General features: G+C 42.6%; 1 protein-coding gene across 1 annotated transcript in view; it reads right to left on the bottom strand.

Moving 5' to 3' along the window:
* The window catches only part of NOD2 (nucleotide binding oligomerization domain containing 2), a 92102-nt gene that overhangs the window by 10778 nt on the left and 59988 nt on the right, over positions 1 to 21336 (bottom strand). The window contains exons 9-11 of the mRNA XM_075188860.1: positions 18825 to 18908; positions 17060 to 17143; positions 15599 to 15682 (exon numbers count right to left, since the gene is read on the bottom strand). Coding sequence (XP_075044961.1) covers positions 15599 to 15682; positions 17060 to 17143; positions 18825 to 18908 — 252 coding nt within the window. The remainder of the gene's footprint in view (positions 1 to 15598; positions 15683 to 17059; positions 17144 to 18824; positions 18909 to 21336) is intronic.

Here is a 21336-nt window from a genome sequence, read left to right as displayed (position 1 = left end):
CAGGTATCTCCAAAACCCTTGAAATTCTTGCACGTTCTGTATGGTGGCCTTCCTTGTCCTCGGATGTGGAGAGCTTTGTCCGCACCTGTGAAGATTGCGCAAAAAACAAAACTTCCAGAACCTCTCCGTCAGGTCCACTTATGCCTTTGTCCCCGCCTATGAAACCTTGGACACATCTGTCAATGGATTTTATCATGGATCTGCCATATTCTTCAGGAAACAACACAATTTGGGTAATAGTGGATCGTTTCAGTAAGATGTCCCATTTTGTTCCACTGACAAAACTCCCTAGCGCTCAGGATCTGGCTGTGCTATTTGTACAACATGTTTTCCGTCTTCATGGCTTACCCATTGATATTGATTCCGACCGGGGCTCCCAATTTGTCGCCCAATTCTGGAAGTCCTTCTGCAGTCTTCTGGGGATTAACATCAGTCTTTCCTCAGCCTATCATCCTCAATCTAATGGACAGACTGAGAGAGTGAACCAGTCGTTGGAACAATTTCTACGTTTCTACATCACAGAATTTCAAGACAATTGGTCATCATTGCTTCCGTGGGCTAAGTTTGCGTACAATAACGCATCTCACTTATTAAAGTAATTCTACCGTTTTCAAATAAGCATTGCACAAGCGAATGTATTGTGTTTCTAACGCACAAAGTGATTTATTTTAGCAGATGTAAATAGTCAACAGTTCAATACATTATTATATTATGATACAGTACAGTACAGTCAATACCAAAAGATACATACATACCGCTGCGCTTCGCTGCGCTACCACGGGCCCCAGTGGACGGTATATCTGTTTAGAATACTGTGGTCAGAGTAGACTGAGGCTAGTGGGGGTGCAGCTATGATTATATATACAGTCAGCGTTACAGAGTGAACAATAGAGATGACGTGGCTTGCTTCTATAGGTCCAGACTTCACATGGGTCCAGGGAAAACAGGTCATAGGTTGGTTCAATCTAAGGAATCCAAATGTGGGGGTCATCTCTCCAGGGGATGAGCTCTGGTCTTCCCGCTTCAATCTCCAGTTACAATTAGTCTATTAGCATTTTATGGTCAGTATCATATTAAAGGTTTATTCCCTAACATCAATAACTAGAGTATGCAATGTGCGATCTCTTAACCGAATGCACCGGACAGCTGCTGATGAATAGGGGTATAATATGATACTAGACATGACACCTTTCCTATAACCTGAACCTTAAATAACACTAAAGTGTACATATCATATTATATAAACTATCTGCTCATAAATGACTGTGTAACGGAACCAATATGAATATGAATTACATAAATAACTAAATGTTGTAATGCGAGTGTGTACGTGCGTATTTTACCTTGCGATCGCCGTATGCCACGTGTAGCGTGGCATACTGAGTGCAATCGACCAATAAAACAATATTAACCAATATACTTTCGTTCATCCAATTATACGACTTCGACACACTCTTCCACCCAAATCTCTCCATTTTTCTGTAATTTTGGCTTCCATCCAAGACCCAATTCATTATCATCCCTCAACTATTCTGGTCTTCCGGAGATCCGTTCCACAGCTTCATGCCTCAAAACCGTTTGAAAAAAGGTTCTCACTGCACTAGTACGGGCCTCGTTCCAGTCTAAAACAATTTATGACCGTCATCGGAAGGACTGTTCATTTAAGGTGGGGTAAAAAGTCTGGATATCCACCCGCAATATCAAGCTCAAATAGCCCTGCAAAAAACTGGGCCCTAGATTTATTGGCCCATTCCTGATCACCAAACAGGTCAATCCTGTCGCCTTCAGGCTAAAGCTTCCTCAGTCACTTAGGATGCCGAATACCTTCCATTGTTCTCTTCTGAAACCGGCTATCCCTGCACGTAAGTTTAGGCTCCGTTACTTACGCAGATCTCAGCCTGTCATCTCAGAGGGCCACAGGAAATTCCTGGTGGAGAAGATTCTGGACTCCAAAAAGGTCATGGAGAAAATCCACTTCTTAGTTCAGTGGAAAAACCGTGGCCCGGAGGAAAGATCCTGGATTCCGTGGAGACGCTTACATGCCCACAAACTCATTGAAGAATTTTTCAGACAATTCCCTGGAAAACCTGGTTGCTGGGGTCCCTTGACTCCTCCTCAAGGGGGGGTACTGTTACTCGCCTCCTGGTCTCCCCGAAGTCCCGGCCGTCACCTTGACGACCGGGACGTCACTTCCGGCCGTGACCCGGCCATTGCGCTTCCTCTGCAGCACCGCGTCCCGGCAATGAATGAAAGCCGGGCGCGTGCGCAAATGGGCCCCACCAACCTGCGGACTAATTAATGAAATAAATAAATTTTATGCAGGGGGCTGTGTAACTTCAGAGCCAGGCTCTGATTGGCTGCTTGTACTATTTAAGGCAGGGAGGGCTTAGCCTCCCTGCCGGTTATAGCTTCCTGTTACCAGTTTGCTGACCTGCTCTGCCCTTTTGTCCCTGTACTGTGGATACTCTGTTGGATTGCCTGTGTATGACCCTTTGCCTGGATTTGGACCCTGCCTGTTGTTTCCTGTGACCCTGACCCTTTTGGCTTGTACTTTTGACCCTGCTACCTAGCTCGTGACCCTAGACCTCGGCTTGTTAATTGGATTTGCTGTCTGCTGCCGGCCCTTGACCCTTGCCTGGGCTTCACTTCGCTTGCCTGGCTTCTCCCCAGCCGGTACACACTTCACGACCCTCTGTCAATCTACAGCCAAGTCTGTCCCCACCACTAGGGGCTCCAGTGAACACCTGACTGGCGGAGTAGGGTCCGGGTTGTGCTGTACCACTCACTGACACTAAACTATTTAAACCTTGTAAGGACCATTAATGCAGTTTTCTGGACCTCTCCAGGCTCCAATGGGACACATATTCTCATGTTTTGTGATCTATTTGGCTCTTACTTGCATTTCCAAATGCCAAGCCCTGCTTCGCTGTTTAATATCCTGTGGTTGGAATAGTCACTGTACTCTTGTTTTGTTATGTACCTGTCATTCATTATCCCTCCCCCCACCTCTCCTCCCTCCCCTCAGTTATATATATTTAGAAAAAACTCTGAGGAACCACTATTGTTTGTTGTAACAAATCGTTTATTGTCATTTGATCTGCAAAGGTTTCCTCAAAAGTAAAAAAAAAAAAAGTTGAAATATAACAAACATTATCTTTGTCATACAGAGACCATATTAATTGAATTGTCATTCAGAAACAATTTTCTGAATTAAAGATAGGATGGTGGTTCAAGAATTTTGGAGGACTGTACATACACCTGCTCTGTAACGGGTGTAAAATATATGGCTGAAAACAAGGACAATGTTCTTGAATCGGCAGCATCTGTGTTGACACGCCCTTACTTTACATGGCCTACATTATCCGGCCCCTTCTCCCCCCTGCTCTGCCTCTCAAGTCATAGGAAGTTGTAAGTGTCACTTGTCTGCCGGATATGAATTGCCTCATTCGTTCATTCATTTATGGGCAGGCGCAGTGCAAAATGACGCAAGATGCGCAAATTGACCTACATCCAAACCTGTTTTAGGTCCAGTGTGTTTTATAAAAGTAAGTTTATCCAAAGAACTTTTCATATATTGATGATAAATCAGTTTAGTAGGTAGTTTTCGATTAAAAATGTAAGTGTTCATTGAAGGACACTCTTTTGACACCATGGGTTAGTTTGCAGTGAGTTTATGTAAATGAAGCAGGCATTGGAAAAACAACAATGCAATGCAAACGCTCCCTGTTGCAAGTGAAAATGCTAGTGGGTATGGACATTGGAGCCAATAGGTTCCACTACTGCGCCCGTTTACATACATTTATTAGCATTACAAAGCATGTATTTTGATGGCAATGGGCAGTACGATGGCTTAGTTGTTAGCACTTCTGCCTCACAGCACTGGGGTCATGAATTCGATCCGACCATGGCCTTATGTGTCTGGAGTTTATATGTTCTCCCCATGTTTGCATGGGTTTTCTCAGGGTGTTCTGGTTTCCTCCTACACTCCAAAAACATATTAGTAGGTTAATTGGCTGCTATTAAATTGAACTTGGTCTCTCTTGGTCTGTGCGTGTCCAGCTTAATTATTAGCAGTTAGGGAATTTAGATAGTAAGCTCAAAAGGGGCAGAAATTGATGTGAGTGAGTGATTAGTGGTAATATAAATGATATAGTAGCTGATGATGATGATATGAGGCCTTTGTCGTAACAGAGACTACTTTGAGTGTTTCATAAAAAATAAAAAAAATTCATAATTTTTGGAACATATGTTTTGATGTTTTTCCAATATATGTTATTATTTTATAACATATAAATAAACATATTCACATTCTAATATTGCTTGATAGGCACTAACAACATGCACACACAGCAATGATTAATTTATTTATGTTACAAAATCCTGACTACAGTTGCAGTCTGTCAGTTTAGCCAGGGATTGCTTTGGAAGTTTTATTGGCCTAGTGTGATACGTTAAATGATGTTATTAAGAAACATTCATCGTATATGGAATTTATTTCCTATGTGCTTTCAGTACATTCCTTTTAGCAAGTATTTAGTTCCTAGAATTCAACATCACAGACTACTGAAACAGGATCTTAGAATTGCAGCAGACATATTTCTGATAACAATTCACTGACATCTGACTTTGTTATTATTACTGTACAATAAACGGAAGCTTGCTTTAGCTGTAACACATGTAACATTGTGTAACAGTTCCGTAGTATCAATGTTAATATCCTTCCATAATGGTTTGTGGAACGAAGTTGAGATCATGAAGGTCACCGAGTATGTCGGCTGGTGTATTGGTGTTGTGTGTTGTTTTTTTTGTTTTGTTTTTTAAACTCTTTATTTATCACAAGAGGAAACAGCATGTAAAAATACAAGCAGCAAATAAAGCAGAAGATTATAAGTCAACAAGATGTCTCCTCTTAGTTTGATTTTACTAGTAGGGGAGAAGACAGAAAGATCAGGAATAGAGGGGGGGGGGATAGAGCGGGAGAGGGGGGTTGAGGCACGTATATCGCCATAACTATTACTAATGAGAATATAAGAGACATGTCCAAGGATTAATTACCTATGTAATTAAAAAACAAATGTAAACATATACGGGTCTCTCACCCATGGTGCACGACACCTAGCCTGGAGGATCCGGAGGCAGCCCAGAATCTAAGTGCCATAAGACGGTGGGGAAGCCAAAATGGGTAAGCAGCTACGGCTTTTGTGTAGATACCACAGGGCCCAAACCTTGTCAAAGTTGTATGATTTATCGTGTAGCATGTAATACTCTCCATGCTTGCGATATGCCAGATGTAATTCTGTAAAACCTGCACAGAGGGAGGATTAGGGTCTTTCCAATGTTTAGCTATTAGAGATTTGGCAGCAGCCAGTATGTGAGAGATCAGCTTGTTGGAGGGGGCACTCTCATTAGGGATAGGGCGAGAGAGAATGAACAACCAGGGATCCTTAGTGACCTGTTGTTCAGATACAGAGTTAATAAGTACAAATACTATGTTCCAATAAGGTATTATACGGGGTTAGGTCCACCATATATGTAGCATCGTGCCTCTCTGCCCATATTCCCGCCAACAGCTTAGAGTGGCAGTGGGAAACATTATAGATAACCTATATGGGATATAGTACCACCTATAGTACAGTTTGTATGCAGTTTCTTTAATAAGTGTGGATATTGAGCTCTTGGCAATCCTCCCTATGACCTCCTCCCAACAAGACTCATCTGGGGAAATCACAGATCTCTCTCCCATTCCCATTTCTGCCGCCCTGGAACGTCAAAGGTGATCTCTATTAACCAATTATAAATCCTCAAAATCATCCCTTTGGTAAGTGGGGAATGCAGACACGTGCTCAAAGAAAGGGAGGGGGCAAAAAGTGTCAGAGGCAGGCAAGGACATAGCGAAGTGTCGGACCTGGAAATACTCAAAGAAAAGCGGGTGGAAAGATTCAAACTTGTGATAAACATCTGACGTAGTAGCCCAAGTTCCGTTGACCCCCATGTCCGAGACCACGCATATCTCTGCACGTATCCAGTGTTTAAATTGCTGCGACTGACCCCCGGGGGAGAAATGTGGCTTGCTGCAGAGGGGAGGTAGAAGGAAATAAGGGAGAATAGTTTGTGCTTGAGACGGCACGAGTCCCATAGGGACAAGCAAAATTTGAGAGATTGGCGTGTGGAGGCCCCCGGTGGTCTGTCTGGTCTGGAGAGGCCCCAAAGGGATACCAAGGAGGGGACCCCCGTAAAATGGGTTTCCATGTCCATCCACACTATGGTCCGGTATGGGACATAAGTAACCGCAACCTTAGTCAGATGGGCCGCCAGGTAATAGAGTTTAGCATCTGGAAAGCCTCTTCCTCCCCATGCCCTGGGCTGCTTAAGTACTGCTACTGAGATTCTAAGGGGCTTACAATGCCAGACAAATTTGAGGAAAGAAGAATCCAATTTCTGAAACACAAGATCCGGCACCTTCACTGGGAGAGTCTGTAAGAGGTAGAGAAGCTTAGGGATCAGGTTCATCTTAACAGCAATGATCCTCCCCAGCCATGTCCTGCGTATTTCTAGGTCCTTTTTGATTTTAATTAGAAGGGAATGAAAATTTTCTCTGTATAGTTGGTCATAAGAAGAGGGGATATAGAAACCAAGATACTTAATCAAAATTAGCCTGTAGGCTGGTACGGAGGGAAGGGGGAGCGTGGAGGAGCATGGTGTCACTCACCAGACTGTGAGTGCTTCTTCCCGTGTGTTTAGGAACCGTGGCCGTCCACCATCCTGAGGGTCTGCGCATGCGCAGCCCTTTCAGACCTTCAGTACCTGTTCCTTTTAGTTAATTGGCTGATCAGGCAACACTCCCTATTAAAAGCACCTGAGTTCCATACCTCGTGGCCTGATCTTGGAGTCTCATTCCCCATGAGCCTCTGAAGGTGTTCCTGTGTTTTCTCGTGTATTCAGCGCTGCTGATTCCTGTGGTTTCCAGACCACTTCAACTCTCCTGTGGTTTCCAGATCACTTCAACCCTCCTGTGTTTCATCGTGACTGTTTAGCTGATTCCTATCCGCTGCCTCCGTGCACTACAGTCTTCAGATCACTTCAACCCTCCTGTGTTTCATCATGACTGTTTAGCTGATTCCTATCCGCTGCCTCCGTGCACTACAGTCTTCAGCTCACCTCAACTCTCCTGTGTTTCATCGTGACTGTTTAGCTGATTCCTATCCGCTGCCTCCGTGCACTACAGTCTTCAGCTCACCTCAACTCTCCTGTGTTTCCTCGAGACTGCAACAGCTGATTCCTATCCGCTGCTCTCCATGCTCAACTGTTCCAGCTCAGCTCTACTCTCCCGTGTTTCATCGTGACTGCACCTGCTGATTTCTACCCGCTACCTCCGTGTACCTGCAGAGTCCTGCTGGCTGCTACTCCTCAGTTCTACTTGTGTCTGCAGCAGCTGATCCGCTCTCCGTGCTTCTCAGTGTTCCTGCCGGTGTCTACTCGCCAGTCTGCTCGGATCTACGCCTCGCTGCTTTCATCTCGGCTAGACCATCGCTACTCTTCAGGGTCCTCCAGGAGTCCAGTTCTACATACTACTGCTTCCTGAGTATTTGTTGCTTTCCCTGCTGGTCTACCTACCTGTGCGCTGCACCTACTTGATTACCGCTTCACCCTCCAGGGACTTCGCATCCTGCCGGCCTCCAACCATTCAGGTATCTCTGCACTCCTGTCTGACAGCCTGCTCCTGAACCACGGTATGCATACTTCTCATTGACTGTGCTGGTGTATTGCATATCTTGCTGGACTGAGTTGTTCTCCTCTGGAGTTTACTATCCGCTGAGACTATTGCCATCATTGACTGTGTTATCTTTTGCCCGGATAGTTTCTGTGACTTTGTATTATTGCAGTGCTGTTCAGTCATTACTATATTGTGCATGTCATTGTGGATCAAGTTCAAGGTGCCGTGTATCCTCTGTATTGCAGTCTCTCCCCGTGCTCCTCCTCACATATATATTCAGTGGTACAACTTGCTAAAGGCAGACCACTGATCCCTGTTTCCTGTGTCACCTGTTCCAGTATCCTCTCACATAGCAGTGGTACAACTTGCTAACGCAGACCACTGACTCCCCGGATACCTCCACTTGGATTCCATTCCTTCACCCAGACAGCGGTACAACTTGCTAAACGCAGATCGCTGACTCTCACCACCTCCTCGTTGCTGTTGGACATTCTTCCTCACTATAGCAGTGGTACAACTTGCTACCGCAGACCACTGACTACCCTCACGTTCCTTTGTCCATTCAGTTCCTCGTGTACTTCTACATATATATTACCAGTGCTGCTAGTCATAGACTTTCACGAGCATCTCTATCATCTGCTGTCTCCTGTTCCGTGATCACCCCGCTACCAGAGTACCATATTACCATCTATACTGCTCTGGTAAACCCATCACCTGGTGATCCCTGGGTAAAGACTCCTAGTGCCCGTGACACATGGCCTCAGATGTAGTAAAGTTAGTAAAGTTAATTTTATAGCCTGAGAGAAGACCATACTCATTTATAAGCTGTATAGAGCAGGTAAAGAGTATCAGGGATTTGTGAGAGAAAGAAGTATGTCGTCTGCAGAGAGGAAGACCTTTTATTCCCGGGGTCCCACCTACACACCCGTTATCAGAGCCGTCTGTCTAATCATTGCCGCCAAAGGCTCTATAGCCAATGCAAAAATTAGAGGTGATAGGGGGCATCTCGTCCCATTGGAAAGGGAAAAGCGGTCGAATAGCGAGCCATTAACCAATACCCTAGCGATGGGAGAGTTGTAAAGAGCAGATACCCCCATCAGGAATTCAGCCGAGAAGCCATACGTTTTCAGAGCGTGAAACAAAGTCCCACGAGATCCTATTGAATGCATTCTCGGCATCCAAAGAGAGCAACATAGCTGGGAGATGCCTCTGGTTAACTATTTAAACTAAATCTATTGTGCAACGGGTATTATCTCTAGCTTGACGACCTGGAATAAATCCCACCTGATCATAATGGATCAGACCCGGAAGGATACCATTCAACCTGTTGGCTAGAATTTTTGCATAAATCGTAACATCAACATTAAGGAGGGAGATAGGGCGGTAGCTTGCACAGTCATTATGATCCTTCCCCTCCTTGTGTATGACTACTATGCATGCTTCCAACATTGATTTAGGGATTAGGGCTCCTTGCAAGACCACATTGAACAGGGTGCGGAGGCGGGGGACCAGGGTCTGGGAAAATCTCTTATAGTAGGCCGTGGTGAAGCCGTCTGGGCCCAGGGCCTTAGAGACCTTTTGGGTTTTAATAACAGCCAGTATTTCCTCTGACAAGATTTCCTCATTTAGTTGTTGGACTGAATCACAGGAGAGAGTAGGGAAGTTCACTTTTTTCAGAAATGCCTTTATGGTTTTAGCTGGGGGAGCACTTCCAGGGTTCGAGCTATCTAAATTATACAAAGTGGAATAAAACTTCTGAAACTCTCATCCTATTTGGTCAGGGCTGTAGATGGGGGGAGCCAGAGTCAGATTTCAGGGCCATAATGTTGTTTTGAGAGGTTTGAGCCCTCAAACGGGCGGCCAATATCCTGTCTGCTTTGTCTCCCTTCTCATAAAATGTCTGTTTCAGGGCCGTGGCTGTGGACTCAAAGGGGAGGAGATTCAAATCAGGCCGTACTTTTAGGAATTTGTTCAAAGTAGCTTCATCTGGTGAAAGTTTATGTTGTCATTCCAGGATCTGAAGTTGTATGGCTAGCGAAGTGCGTTTAGAAATGGTTAGTTTTCTATGGCGTGAGGCCATGTTAATAAGATGACCCCATATCAACGCCTTATGGGCTTCCTAGACGGTCGTGGGGGGCATATCAGGAAGGTCATTTAGGAGGAAATATTCATCTAACAGGGACCGCAATTCAAGGGAAAGTTGCGGATCGTGTAGGATGGTGTCATTGAGGCGCCACTTAGTGTGGTGGGGGTGGGAGACTATATCAGTTAGGTCAGCAGATATAGGGGAGTGGTCAGACGATACCATCAGGTGCATGTGGATATGAACTGCCTGGAGCTTCAGGGACAGATCATGGCTGAGAAAGACCATGTCTATTTGCGAATAATATCCGGAGAATAGAACGTATAATCTCTAGAGAAGGGTTCCCTAATTCTCCAGGAGTCAAAGAGAAGATGGTGAGAGAGGAGGGACCCCAAGGCCTTGGATTTATGGGACACCAAGTTGCTGGCGGGGGGAGCCACAGTAGAAGATCTATCCACAGCATCATCCACTACAGTATTAAAGTCACTGGCCATAATCCCTTCTCCCTGGCGGACCTAAGAGAGCAAGGAGTCTAGGGAAGCAAAACATGAGCGTTGGTTTTGGTTCGAGGCGTACAAGTTAACTTAAGTATGATGCTGGCTAGGAAAAGTAAGGGAATGTGCCAATAGCGGGGAAAGGCTGGGCAAGGGCAGTAACCCCATTACGGGGACATGGTCAGGGATACAGAAAAAGGTCCTGTGGTCCAAACTACAAAAGGTGGACGATCACACTACCCCCTTGCCAGGGTCAGAGGAGCTTAAAAGAAAGCAAGGTGGAGGGGGAATGTTGTAAGGAATGTGTTGAATAACTACTGCTTTGATCTGAAAATTCGGTCAATAAGTAAGAGATAGGGCAGTAAAACCAATTTCTAAAACAGTAAAAAAGTAACTGTCACGAGCAGACTTACACTGATGGCCTTACCTGTCGGTATTGGCACTGCTACGTTGGGAGGCACAGAGTCTAAACACGCCTCAGGTCTTCAAAAGGGATCCCCGCTTTGGTTTAGCTGCAGAGACATGCAGGTCGCAGCCCTCCCAGGTAGCTACCAGCGGGGTATAGTGAACAAACTGAGTCATACAATCTAAGGTCAAAACCGAACGGGCAGAACAGGTACTGGAGGATAAGGCAGAAGAAGTGTCAGGAAGCCAAATGTCAAAACCAGAGAATTAGCATGGGTCCAAGGGAGAATCCGAAAGAGTGGTTAGGCAGAACTGAGGTCAGAATCAGACTAGTCAGAAGTACAGGATATACAATGCTGGAGTCTAGGGACTCGTGGTGCCAGAGTCAGGTTCAAATACAGCTTGCTGAATTATTATTCGTGGACGTGGGTTCGGCTGTCAGCAGATCTGACCGCCAACAGGAAGAGCTGATCGGCGTCTCCATTGCTAGGCAACAGAGATGCGATGTTCGGGCACATGAGCTCGAACCTCCTGTAGAATCCCGGATGTAGCGTTCCGTCACCTGGCAACGGGACGGCCGGAGAGAACAGATGGCGACCGTCCCCGGCACCTAGCGTGTGTGGGGGGACGGCACCTGACAGCAACACAGCAAGAACACAGAAAATCAGTGAAGAACAAAGTAAAACAACATCCTATTTTTAAGGTACATCACTCCTTCAAGTCTACAGGAGAAGGACCGAAAACCGGCGGTCCGTCATGTAGAGAGAAGGGACATTGAACAAGATGACCTTTAGTGAGAAAAATACAATAAGTACATATCAAGGCAGAGGGACAGAGGCAGGTGGCTTGGCGGCTCTTGTCACCGTTGTCCACTCGGTAGTCGGGAGGTTCCTTCGAGGGGAGGGTGAGACCAGGGAGCCAGGGCCTGGGCCTTGGGCCAGGGGGTGAGTGGGGGGGGGGGGGGTGCAGGACAGGCAGTCCCAAAGTGTCATGAAGAAGGACAGCATCCGCCAATGTCCGAGCCGAGTGGAGCTTTTTTGGTGTCAGAGGAGAAGACGAAACGTGAATCCCCAGCGTTATCGAATGTTGTTATCTCTTAGGATCATTGTCACTGGCTTTAATTCATGCCTCTTGAGGAAGGTGATTGGAGCAATGTCCTGGTATATTTGCAGGGAAGCGCTGTCGAATAAGATTGCATCAGACTTACGAGATTCCTGCAAAATCGCCTCCTTAGTAGTGTAATAATGACATCTGAGGATGACATCCCGGGGTTGGGACAGCTCCTGAAACCTAGGGCGTAGGACCCTGTGTGCTCTGTCCAAGAGGAGATGGTCTTCTGCGGTAGCAGGAGCTATATGAGAAAAGAGTTTTTTCAAGTATTGGCCAAGTAGAGATTGGTCAACTTCCTCGGGGATGCATCTGATGCGCAGATTATTTTGCCTAGCTCTGTTTTTCTGGTCTTCTTGTTGTTCCTGCAGGTGAAGCATATCTTTTTGGAGGCGGTGAAGGTCCGCCACTTTGTCCCGGTGGGAGGAGACGACTTCATCCATTTTAGCTTCCAGGTGATCTGTCCTATCTCCAAGGTCATGCAATTCAGCCTTGAGAGAGTCTATCGCTTTTTGCACTTCAGTTTGGACTGCCTGCACCGATCTCCTCGGCTCTTTGACTTTGCAGAACAGAGATTGTAGGTCTTTGCGAGTCAGTGGAGAAGAATCCGAGTCATTGGAATCAGAATGAGTTTCATGACGTGGAGATGAAAAGCTTGGAGTCTTTGCTTCTGTGTTGGCAAATTTCTTAAGGTTCTGAGGAAGATCCGAACCACCTGCCTTCCTGCCCCCTTTTGGCATTGTTTACTCAGTGCAGGGGCTATAGATAGGTCAAACAGGATGTACCGCTGTGAAAGATTCTGTGTGTAGGAGAACACAGTGTCACGACATTCCAGGTTAGGACTCTGGCCCGCGGGCCATATGGGACGTCACAGATGTGTCCATGTTGCGTGTCACATTAATTGAGAACCCTGCTCAGCTGCATAGGAATCTGGAATAAAAGCAGTGCAGAAGATGTTGTCTAACATTATATAGACTGTATGGAAGTGGCAGTGATCACTAGATGGCAGCAGAGCCACAGTTAGAAATTTAGACAGCAATCAAATCGGCACAAGTGTGATATGCAGTGTGCAGGTGGTAGGCAGCACACCCCGACAGCAGCAGGAGCGGGATCCACCAGGGGTAGGCCAGATGTTGTTAAGCCCTCAGATGATTCTTCGACAGGCAGTTGATTTTCGTTGAGGTCAGTGATATTTGGAGCGGCCGTTATGCCCCACCTGTTATCTTGGCCTGTAGATGTGCAACTGGATTAGCCAGCAGCTCAGCCAGTGGAGCAGGGTCGCGTGTGTCAGGAAAGCAAAAGGTCTCAGTTGATGTCTGGTATTGTTTTTTTTTTTTAAATGTGAGCATTTGTCGCTCTTCACAGAGAACAAACGTATCTGCATATCTGTATGTTCAGGCACCTGTCTTAGACTGGGTACACACTACAGGTTTTCCACACGATTATCGGGTCAATCACACAATAAACGACCAATCAGGCCAATAGTGCATTAGTTGCACTCTCCAACGATAAGCAATTTTCGTTCCAAAGCACATCATTTCATTTGATTTAATTTTATAAATTGACTAAAAATTTCGGTAAACGATGGAACAATGGTGTTTCAATCACCCAGTGTGTATGCACTCACTATCAGGGTCTGCATTGAGTTTACAGAGTCACGATCTTTTCAGCTGATGGTTCAGCTGATGAATCTTTTCAGGTAATACATATAAGTCGCACAGATCAGTGTGAGTAATGCTATGGGGACTCGGAGTGCAGCAGAATACATGACAGGACAAACGAGGGAGTCAGACAGTAGACAGACGTGAGACAATAGGTAGAGAGGGCCCTGACCGTCAGAGCTTACATTCTAGTGGGAGCGGAGGTGAGAGTTTGTAGGACCAACTGGGAAAAGATGGAGATGGCATGCAAAATTAGCAAATGACTCATGTAAGAAGTGCAAAATGGCCCCTTTGGTGGTGCCGAATGCCTTGATTTGCGCAGATGTACCCAAATTTGCACCAAAGTCCACAAGTTTACCAAGCAAGATAGCAGCATTTGAGGAAAAGCAGAAAGTTGTACCAACTGATGAGATATGTTGGCTAGAGTCAGGCGTTTCTTTTAAAGTAAATGGTGCGCTGTCGGAAACTTAGTTTGGCAGAGCTAAAAAAAAATAGATTTCATCTTGCAGGGCAAGATTATTTAAATTATATAAAGGGGCCTAGAGGGAACATTTTTAGAGAAGTTCTTGATATAAGGAAGGGTCTCTGTAATTTCCACAAAGGGACTTCATTTTTGCACTAGTTCTGAGCTAGCAGAGATTGGGTGTCATTCTATACTTTTATTAGTACCCATTTTTGCACCTTCCAAATGCAGCTCAGCAAAGAAAGTACATTTCAAGGCACATTTGTCATAGTGTAAAACAAAGCAATAATCACAGAAAAGTGATTCATATAATAATTAGATAGTCCTGGTATCCACTCACTTTCATGATTCATGTAAAACATAAATGGTTCTAAAATTGTCCAGAATTCTATGTCAATATGTACAGCTGACAAGTCTTGTGGTGCCCTGTAAAGCCAGTAATGCATTTAAATATGCTTATTCTCTTTACCCATGTTTTGGCACATCATTGTCTATATCCCGCTGGAGTGAGGAACACCCACCAACTGCACAGACCATATAATTACAAGCAACATTTGCTCACACCACAGTGGATGTCATTGTGCTGTACCGATAGACGCATGGTTCACAAAAACGCTTCTGTGATGTCACAATGGCACTTGAAGTCATACAGTGTTGCCAAGTGACTAACAATATGTCTGTATTATTCAGCAGGAAGTCATATAAAACTGGAATTGCATTATAAATAAGAAAAGGGGGCTAATCCATTTCCTGTAACATGCGCAGTGATGCCTGAAGGGTTTGGAATTTCATATATAATAAATTTCTATTTTCCTATAGTTTGTAAGTTTGCCAGCAGGGCCCTCTTACCAATTTTTCTGTTAATTTGTCTGTTTGTTTATTAATGTGTTTGTTCCCAATTTTAAAGTGCTGTGGGGGTATTCTAGCACTATATCATACCGCCCAACAGTCCTGAATTTGGAGGGACATCCTGATTAGCGGACCACAAAAGAGGTGGGACTTAACAGGAAAGTAGGCGTATTAACGGTTTTTCCACGCAGGATTACCGTAATAACAGTAATTCTGCGCGGACCGCGGGATTTTCGGCAATCCCGCGGACAATTGAATATGCCCCTTAAGGTGCTAAAAATAAATTTGGTGAATATAGCAATTAGCATTTGAAAAAAAATGTTGTGACGAGCAATGCGATTATATTTTTTGCAAAAAAAAGTGGTCGTTATTTGTAAAGAGGATATAGGTGCGGAGGATATTTAGCAAACGTATACAACGCCTAAACCTTTGATTCCTATTAGCTGATAAGAACAAATATGCATTTAGTCAATTGCCTTTTTAAATAACCATGACAGCATTTATCAAGATGTAAATATGTTTCATCATTGTATATGTAAGTGAACTTCTGCTTTTAAATATAGATCCTCATTTGGACTTTTCTGTGTTTTGTACACACATAACAAGATTTGTATTAAAATGTGATCACCTTCTTACTGGTAAATGAATAAATAAGACTTATCAACATTTAGCATGTGTCATAAAATAATTATTCACACCATGCTTAGTCAAGGCTACCACACAAAAACCAGTCAGGATCATCTTACTGTCATATTGTGGTCTTAAAGGTACTGTTATATAAGTTTTAATTGCTCATTTGGCAATGACAGAATTGATATTTACCAGATTTCAGTAATAATGTTGTTGTACTTCAGACTTTCAGCAAGGGCAGATACACCAATTTTACTGAAATTGTTGTTAGAAAGCCTATGGAAGTAAAAGACAAACATGTGAGGGAACAGAGGTTATAGTAAATTTACTGTAAGACAATGGTGACATTTTCAAAACTGTTCCCAAAATATTTGCTTCATTATGTATTTGGATTAGAGATTGTGCACATTCCGCTGTCAGAATTTGGCCAGTACTATCCCATCCACACAGCGCAAGGAATTAACTTTTGTTATGCCAGCTTATTCCTAGACTATAAATTACACAAAATACAAAGTAAAGAGTGGAGATGTGAAGCCATTACCAGATTCTCTGATAAATCAAGGACAAAATGCATGTTGCAGGGTTGAATATACAGTATATTGCAAATTGACAGCATTTAATAGCAGTGTTATAGTATTATAAACAATCTTCATTAAACTACCGCATACTTCTCCCCTCTCCTGGAATTTCCAGGAGACTCCCGAATTCCAGGTAAGTCTCTGGGACTGCCGGGAGGGCAGGCCATTCTCCCATATCCTGTCCACTTCCTAGTAAAATGGGCAGTATGGGAGCCTCCATGACACAATTCACCGCCCCTATTTATCCGTATACCCCACCTCCCGGAAGGGAAGCATTAAAAAGTTGGTAAGCATGAACTACTATGATGTGCATGGGTGTGTCTATCCTCCAATACAAAGTGCCTTCAAATTGATACATTTTAGTAATATAATACATTCTATCAAAGCAGTTCATTATGGATAAAACTCATGTGGGGTCTAATCACCACTAACCAATCAGTGCAGCTTTTTTTCTAATGGAGGTCACCCACCATGAATTGAGGTGAATAATAAATTGATAAAATTGGTTTTGGTTATAAAATATTTTTTTCGAGATGTTTTTTAACAATATTTTTTTTTATGTGCACTGCAAGTCCCAGAAGGCCCTGGATACCAGGGCATGCTGGCGCTCGTAGTTCTGCAAGCACTGGTATACCCAGGCATCATTATAATCACAGATTGTAGCACCAGGATCCGGCTATTGCCACCTCTGCATTTTGTAAACATGCATTTTGTGTACTTTGCCACAGCTGGTAGGGAGCCGTCAATAGATCAGTTACATTTATTAATCATAAATAAAAATATGGTTACATGATAGAAGGTTGGGAATTACATTGCAATTGAGACTGGTCCTACAAAAAAGATGGCTACTAGGTAGCCATGTTTGACTCCAAGACCTCCTACTCTCCTAAGTCCAATTTTATATATACTTTATGTATAACAAATGTCCCAGATTAATTGGAGCTTTTATCTTTCACTAACAGCATCCTCCCATTGTACAACCTAAAGAAAAGCAAATGTGCTGGATCACAAGAATATGTGAGTGGCAGGCTAATTAATAACACTTCAATGATGCGTGGACAAAAGTTATCCGTACTTTAAAATCTTCAAGGCTCGGTTTTTCTTAAGGCTTTCAGCTAGCAAAATGGCATCACTATCCTGGAGTTTGTTTTCATCAAGCCTGCAGGAAACAGAGTGCCCATAATTCAACAATTCTTTACACATTTATTATACATCTACAAAAGATCATCTAGTGTGTCTTAAGGCTATTTTTCTTTACATACACACAGAGTTAAAGCAGCAATGCCATGAAAAAAAGCAGCAATCCCATGTGTTTTTTTTACATAAATCACTGTGGCAGGCTATAAGGAAAATCTTAGTAATTACTATTTATCCTTGGTTTGTTTCTTCAGGTTGCTATTCATTATGTATAATTCTATATAGTATATTATATTTAGTGAGCAGAGAGTCTTTGGAACTCCCCCTGAGCCCTGTCTGCACTGTTAAATCATCCCCCTTCTTCTGTGTATGTGACTGGTAGCCATACTGGACTCTCCTCCAGAGAGATTTTGAAAAGGAGATATCAATTTGTAGGACAGCTAAGAAAAATCAGATGCATGCTAAAAGGGTACTTCCTGTTTAAAGAAAAAAAGACCTTCTATGTGGGATTGCTGCATTAAATTTTAACTGTATTTAAAAAATAACTGGCAATATCTCGATCTTACCACCTCAAATAAATGGACATAAAACCAGACCTGTATGTATAATACGCAAATTAAACAACCTGATCAGAACAGCTCATATGTGAAGGTCGCTAGACTTCACACTTGACTTCATTGGCAAATAATATTTGTCCTCACTTTCCCAACTGACATGGGGCTTGAATGTTGCATTATAAAGTTACAATTTTCGCTAATGCACAATAAAATCTGTGTGACAATCCTCATTACTAGTTACAACTATAAAATAAAAAATTACAATTAAGATAATAAACAAAGAGAGGTGCCTAACAGTTTATTGCCATTAGATGGGGGTCATGCTTTCCTGATTAACTCATAGCCTCTCAGCACTGGCTCCAGTATCAGCATCTATATGTGGAGAGATACATATGAAAGAAAAAACAGTTTTGTAACCAATGGGGAATGTAGAAACACTGGTATGTTATTGTTGATCACAGTGGGCTGCACTAAGCACTGAGGCAGTGTGGAAGCAAATCAGAATGCATCTGCCTCATTTGATGTTGCTACCTGTCAGTGCCTCTTCACTGCCATATATCCACTTTTATTCTAGGGACCACCCCCAATTGGGCTGTCCACCTCCCGAGCTAAAATATAGAACAATTTTATTCTACATAATAAAAAATGTAAGTAGCCCCATGAGGTCATGATCGGCCTGTATGGTCTATGGCCAATCCGTCCCTGCTATTAGGGATGTTTGAATTTGTTTCAAAGTGGTACTAACCCATTTAATCAAATTGGCTCTAATTTTCGATCTTTAAATAGACTAAAAAATTAAGCTAAATTTTAACTAGGCGAACTTGTTCAAGCTTGTTCAAACTAAAATTTCTACATTGTGTAATATTTTTAAACTATATTCCATCCAAATTCCAAAGACAGTAGTTTGCTGTTTGATGTGAAAAAACTGTTTAAAAACACTATATAATGTAGCTGTTTAAGCACAGACTTTGAACTCAAACAATATTACTGGTTCGAAAAATTTAAGCATCGCTAATTGTTATATATGCAGACACTTATATGGAAAACAAGAAATTGTTATACATCAATAATTACAGCAAATGACATTCAACCGTTACCTTATTTGATATTGTCAGTGAAATTCCATTTGCCCAGAAAAATACCTACCAGAGTTCTTGTAAATGAGAGTTTCTCTCCAACATGGCAGCTAACGCCTGTCCTCCCACACTTCCTACGTTGTTACCCACCAAGCTGAAAATCAGGATATTGAATAGAGTTAAAACATTGTAAATAAATTCCTACGATATTATTTCATTTTGTCTAAAAATGTCAAACCACATCCGTGATTAGTTGTAACCAAAGTATGTGAGTTAATTTAGAGGAAAAAAATGTACTTGAAAATATTTTACTGTGAAACACCACGGGCCTGATTCATTAAGGATCTTAACTTGAGAAACTTCGTATTTCAGTCTCCTGGACAAAACCATGTTACAATGCAAGGGGTGCAAATTAGTATTCTGTTTTGCACATAAGTTAAATACTGACTGTAGCACACAAATCTTAACTTTAAATTTCAGTGTACAAATAAGCTATCAAGTATTTGTGTGCTACATGAAAAAACAGTCAGTATTTAACTTATGTGCAAAACAGAATACTAATTTGCACCCCTTGCATTGAAACATGGTTTTGTCCAGGAGACTGAAATAAGAAGTTTCTCAAGTTAAGATCCTTAATGAATCACATCTTCTTCTTCATCTCAAGATGAAATAAAACACTGACCTAGATGGTCCTTCCAGCATACATCAAGGCACAAACTTACTCTCCGATCTCGGTCTAAGATACCTCTGCGCTGAGGTGTGCAGAGTGGCAGAAACTTCTGAAGAGTTGCACTATGCAAAAGTGTAAATATCAAATCAAAGTCTAATCTCCTGCCATTTAATACCACCCATTTCAATAAAATAAACCTTTACAGTTTTCACCGTAAATTATAAAAAAAAAAAAGCCTTATCTATGGCTTATAATAATTATGACAGGTAGGGGGGCATTGGTTCTGTCCTTATTATATGTGGAAATTCTGTGTGTGTTAACCTTCTTATTGCTTTGGTCAGAATATGTCTGAAAATGCACCTCTCCGATGAAGTGTAGGCATAAAACGAGTCCTATTATAATACAACAAAGATAAAACAATAGGCGCTAGATAAGAGTCATATATATAGTCCAAAGTGCACCTCAAAAGTCCATATATAAACCAATGAGGGCGTATCTTTAACTTCTGATTCCTCTCTCTTTCTTCTTTTTACCTTATCATCCTCATCAAATAGGCATATCAATAGGTAAAAAAGAGAAATATAGCAATGGTGAAGTATGTCCAAACAGGATAATAGAAGGGCCCAAAGCACAATACCCCACCACGTGAGAAATAGAGGGGAGGGATCACCCCAATCTTTCCCAATCTTTATAAGTGTAACTATAGATAAAATAGATCACCATAGGTTCTAATGCCCCCTTATGGTAATGTGCTTACATCAAACTTGGATAATAGAGGCATAATCAACATCTTTTCAAAAACGAATTTTCACACCGATAGACTTGACTCTTCTCTTATGTCCTTTGCCGGATCATAAACACTCAAAAGAGAAGAATTCGATCTAGGTGCATTACTTAAAACAATTTATTAAAATAATAAAAAAACAGTAGATGCCCCTACCAGATGGTGCAGGAGATATAGCATATATAAAAGCTACATTGGCCCTTGAACAAGTACATCTCAATGTCCTCCACACAGCAGAGTTACAAACAGTTCACCAACGCGTTTCAATCCTCCTCTAAGATCTTTCTCAAGGTGTCTCTCATACTGACTCGAGATGACCCTTTATACTGTAGTTCACCTCCATTAACCAATCACAGTATCACATCCAAATACATACAATAAAATCATATTGTCTCCTTCTAAATTCAATTCTAACACATTCCCAAATGTTGGTACATACCTATGTCAAAAAACCTCCTTTCATAGTATAAATACATGTAATGATAGAAATAGTAGAAAAAACGGGTTGCCATAGCAACCGTTTAAGCTTCACTACTCCCGCATAAATTGTCATATTCATAATGTATATATCAAATTCAATTATATGCAATTGCACAGTATAAATCCACATATTAGTGTATACATTTAATAGAAAACATACAAAATTAAGAGTATATATATATATATATATATATATATATATATATATATATATATATATATATATATATTAAAAAAAAAACAGAAAACGGGTTACCATGACAACCACCACGGAATCCAATGTTTCCACAATTTTGTCACTTCACTTTTTTATATGTTTTTTTTCCATGGATTGGAGGAGGTGCTGGAGCCCTTATGGGTCCTGATCCCTGAAAATCTAGGGGGGGTGGTGTGGTCCTAGTGGCTCCCACTCCCCTGAACCATCTGAGGTCTCCTCTTTCGGGGGGAGGCATAAGTACCAAGGGGGAAGCTTCGGCGGAACCCTTGGTTAAAGGGACCGCCCTAGCCTTGCGGCAAAGGGGTCTGAAGACCCTTGCTCCCTAAGGGTCCTTATGGATCCGGGGGTCGGGGATAGAGGGACCTTTCCTCTTTGGAGGAGGGTCTGAATGGTACATTGGCACACGTTTTTAAGTTACTCACTTTTTCTTC

This window comes from Mixophyes fleayi, chromosome 10 (genome assembly GCF_038048845.1).
Source record: "Mixophyes fleayi isolate aMixFle1 chromosome 10, aMixFle1.hap1, whole genome shotgun sequence".
Lineage (NCBI taxonomy): Eukaryota > Metazoa > Chordata > Amphibia > Anura > Limnodynastidae > Mixophyes > Mixophyes fleayi.
This window is presented reverse-complemented; position numbering and strand designations above follow the sequence as displayed.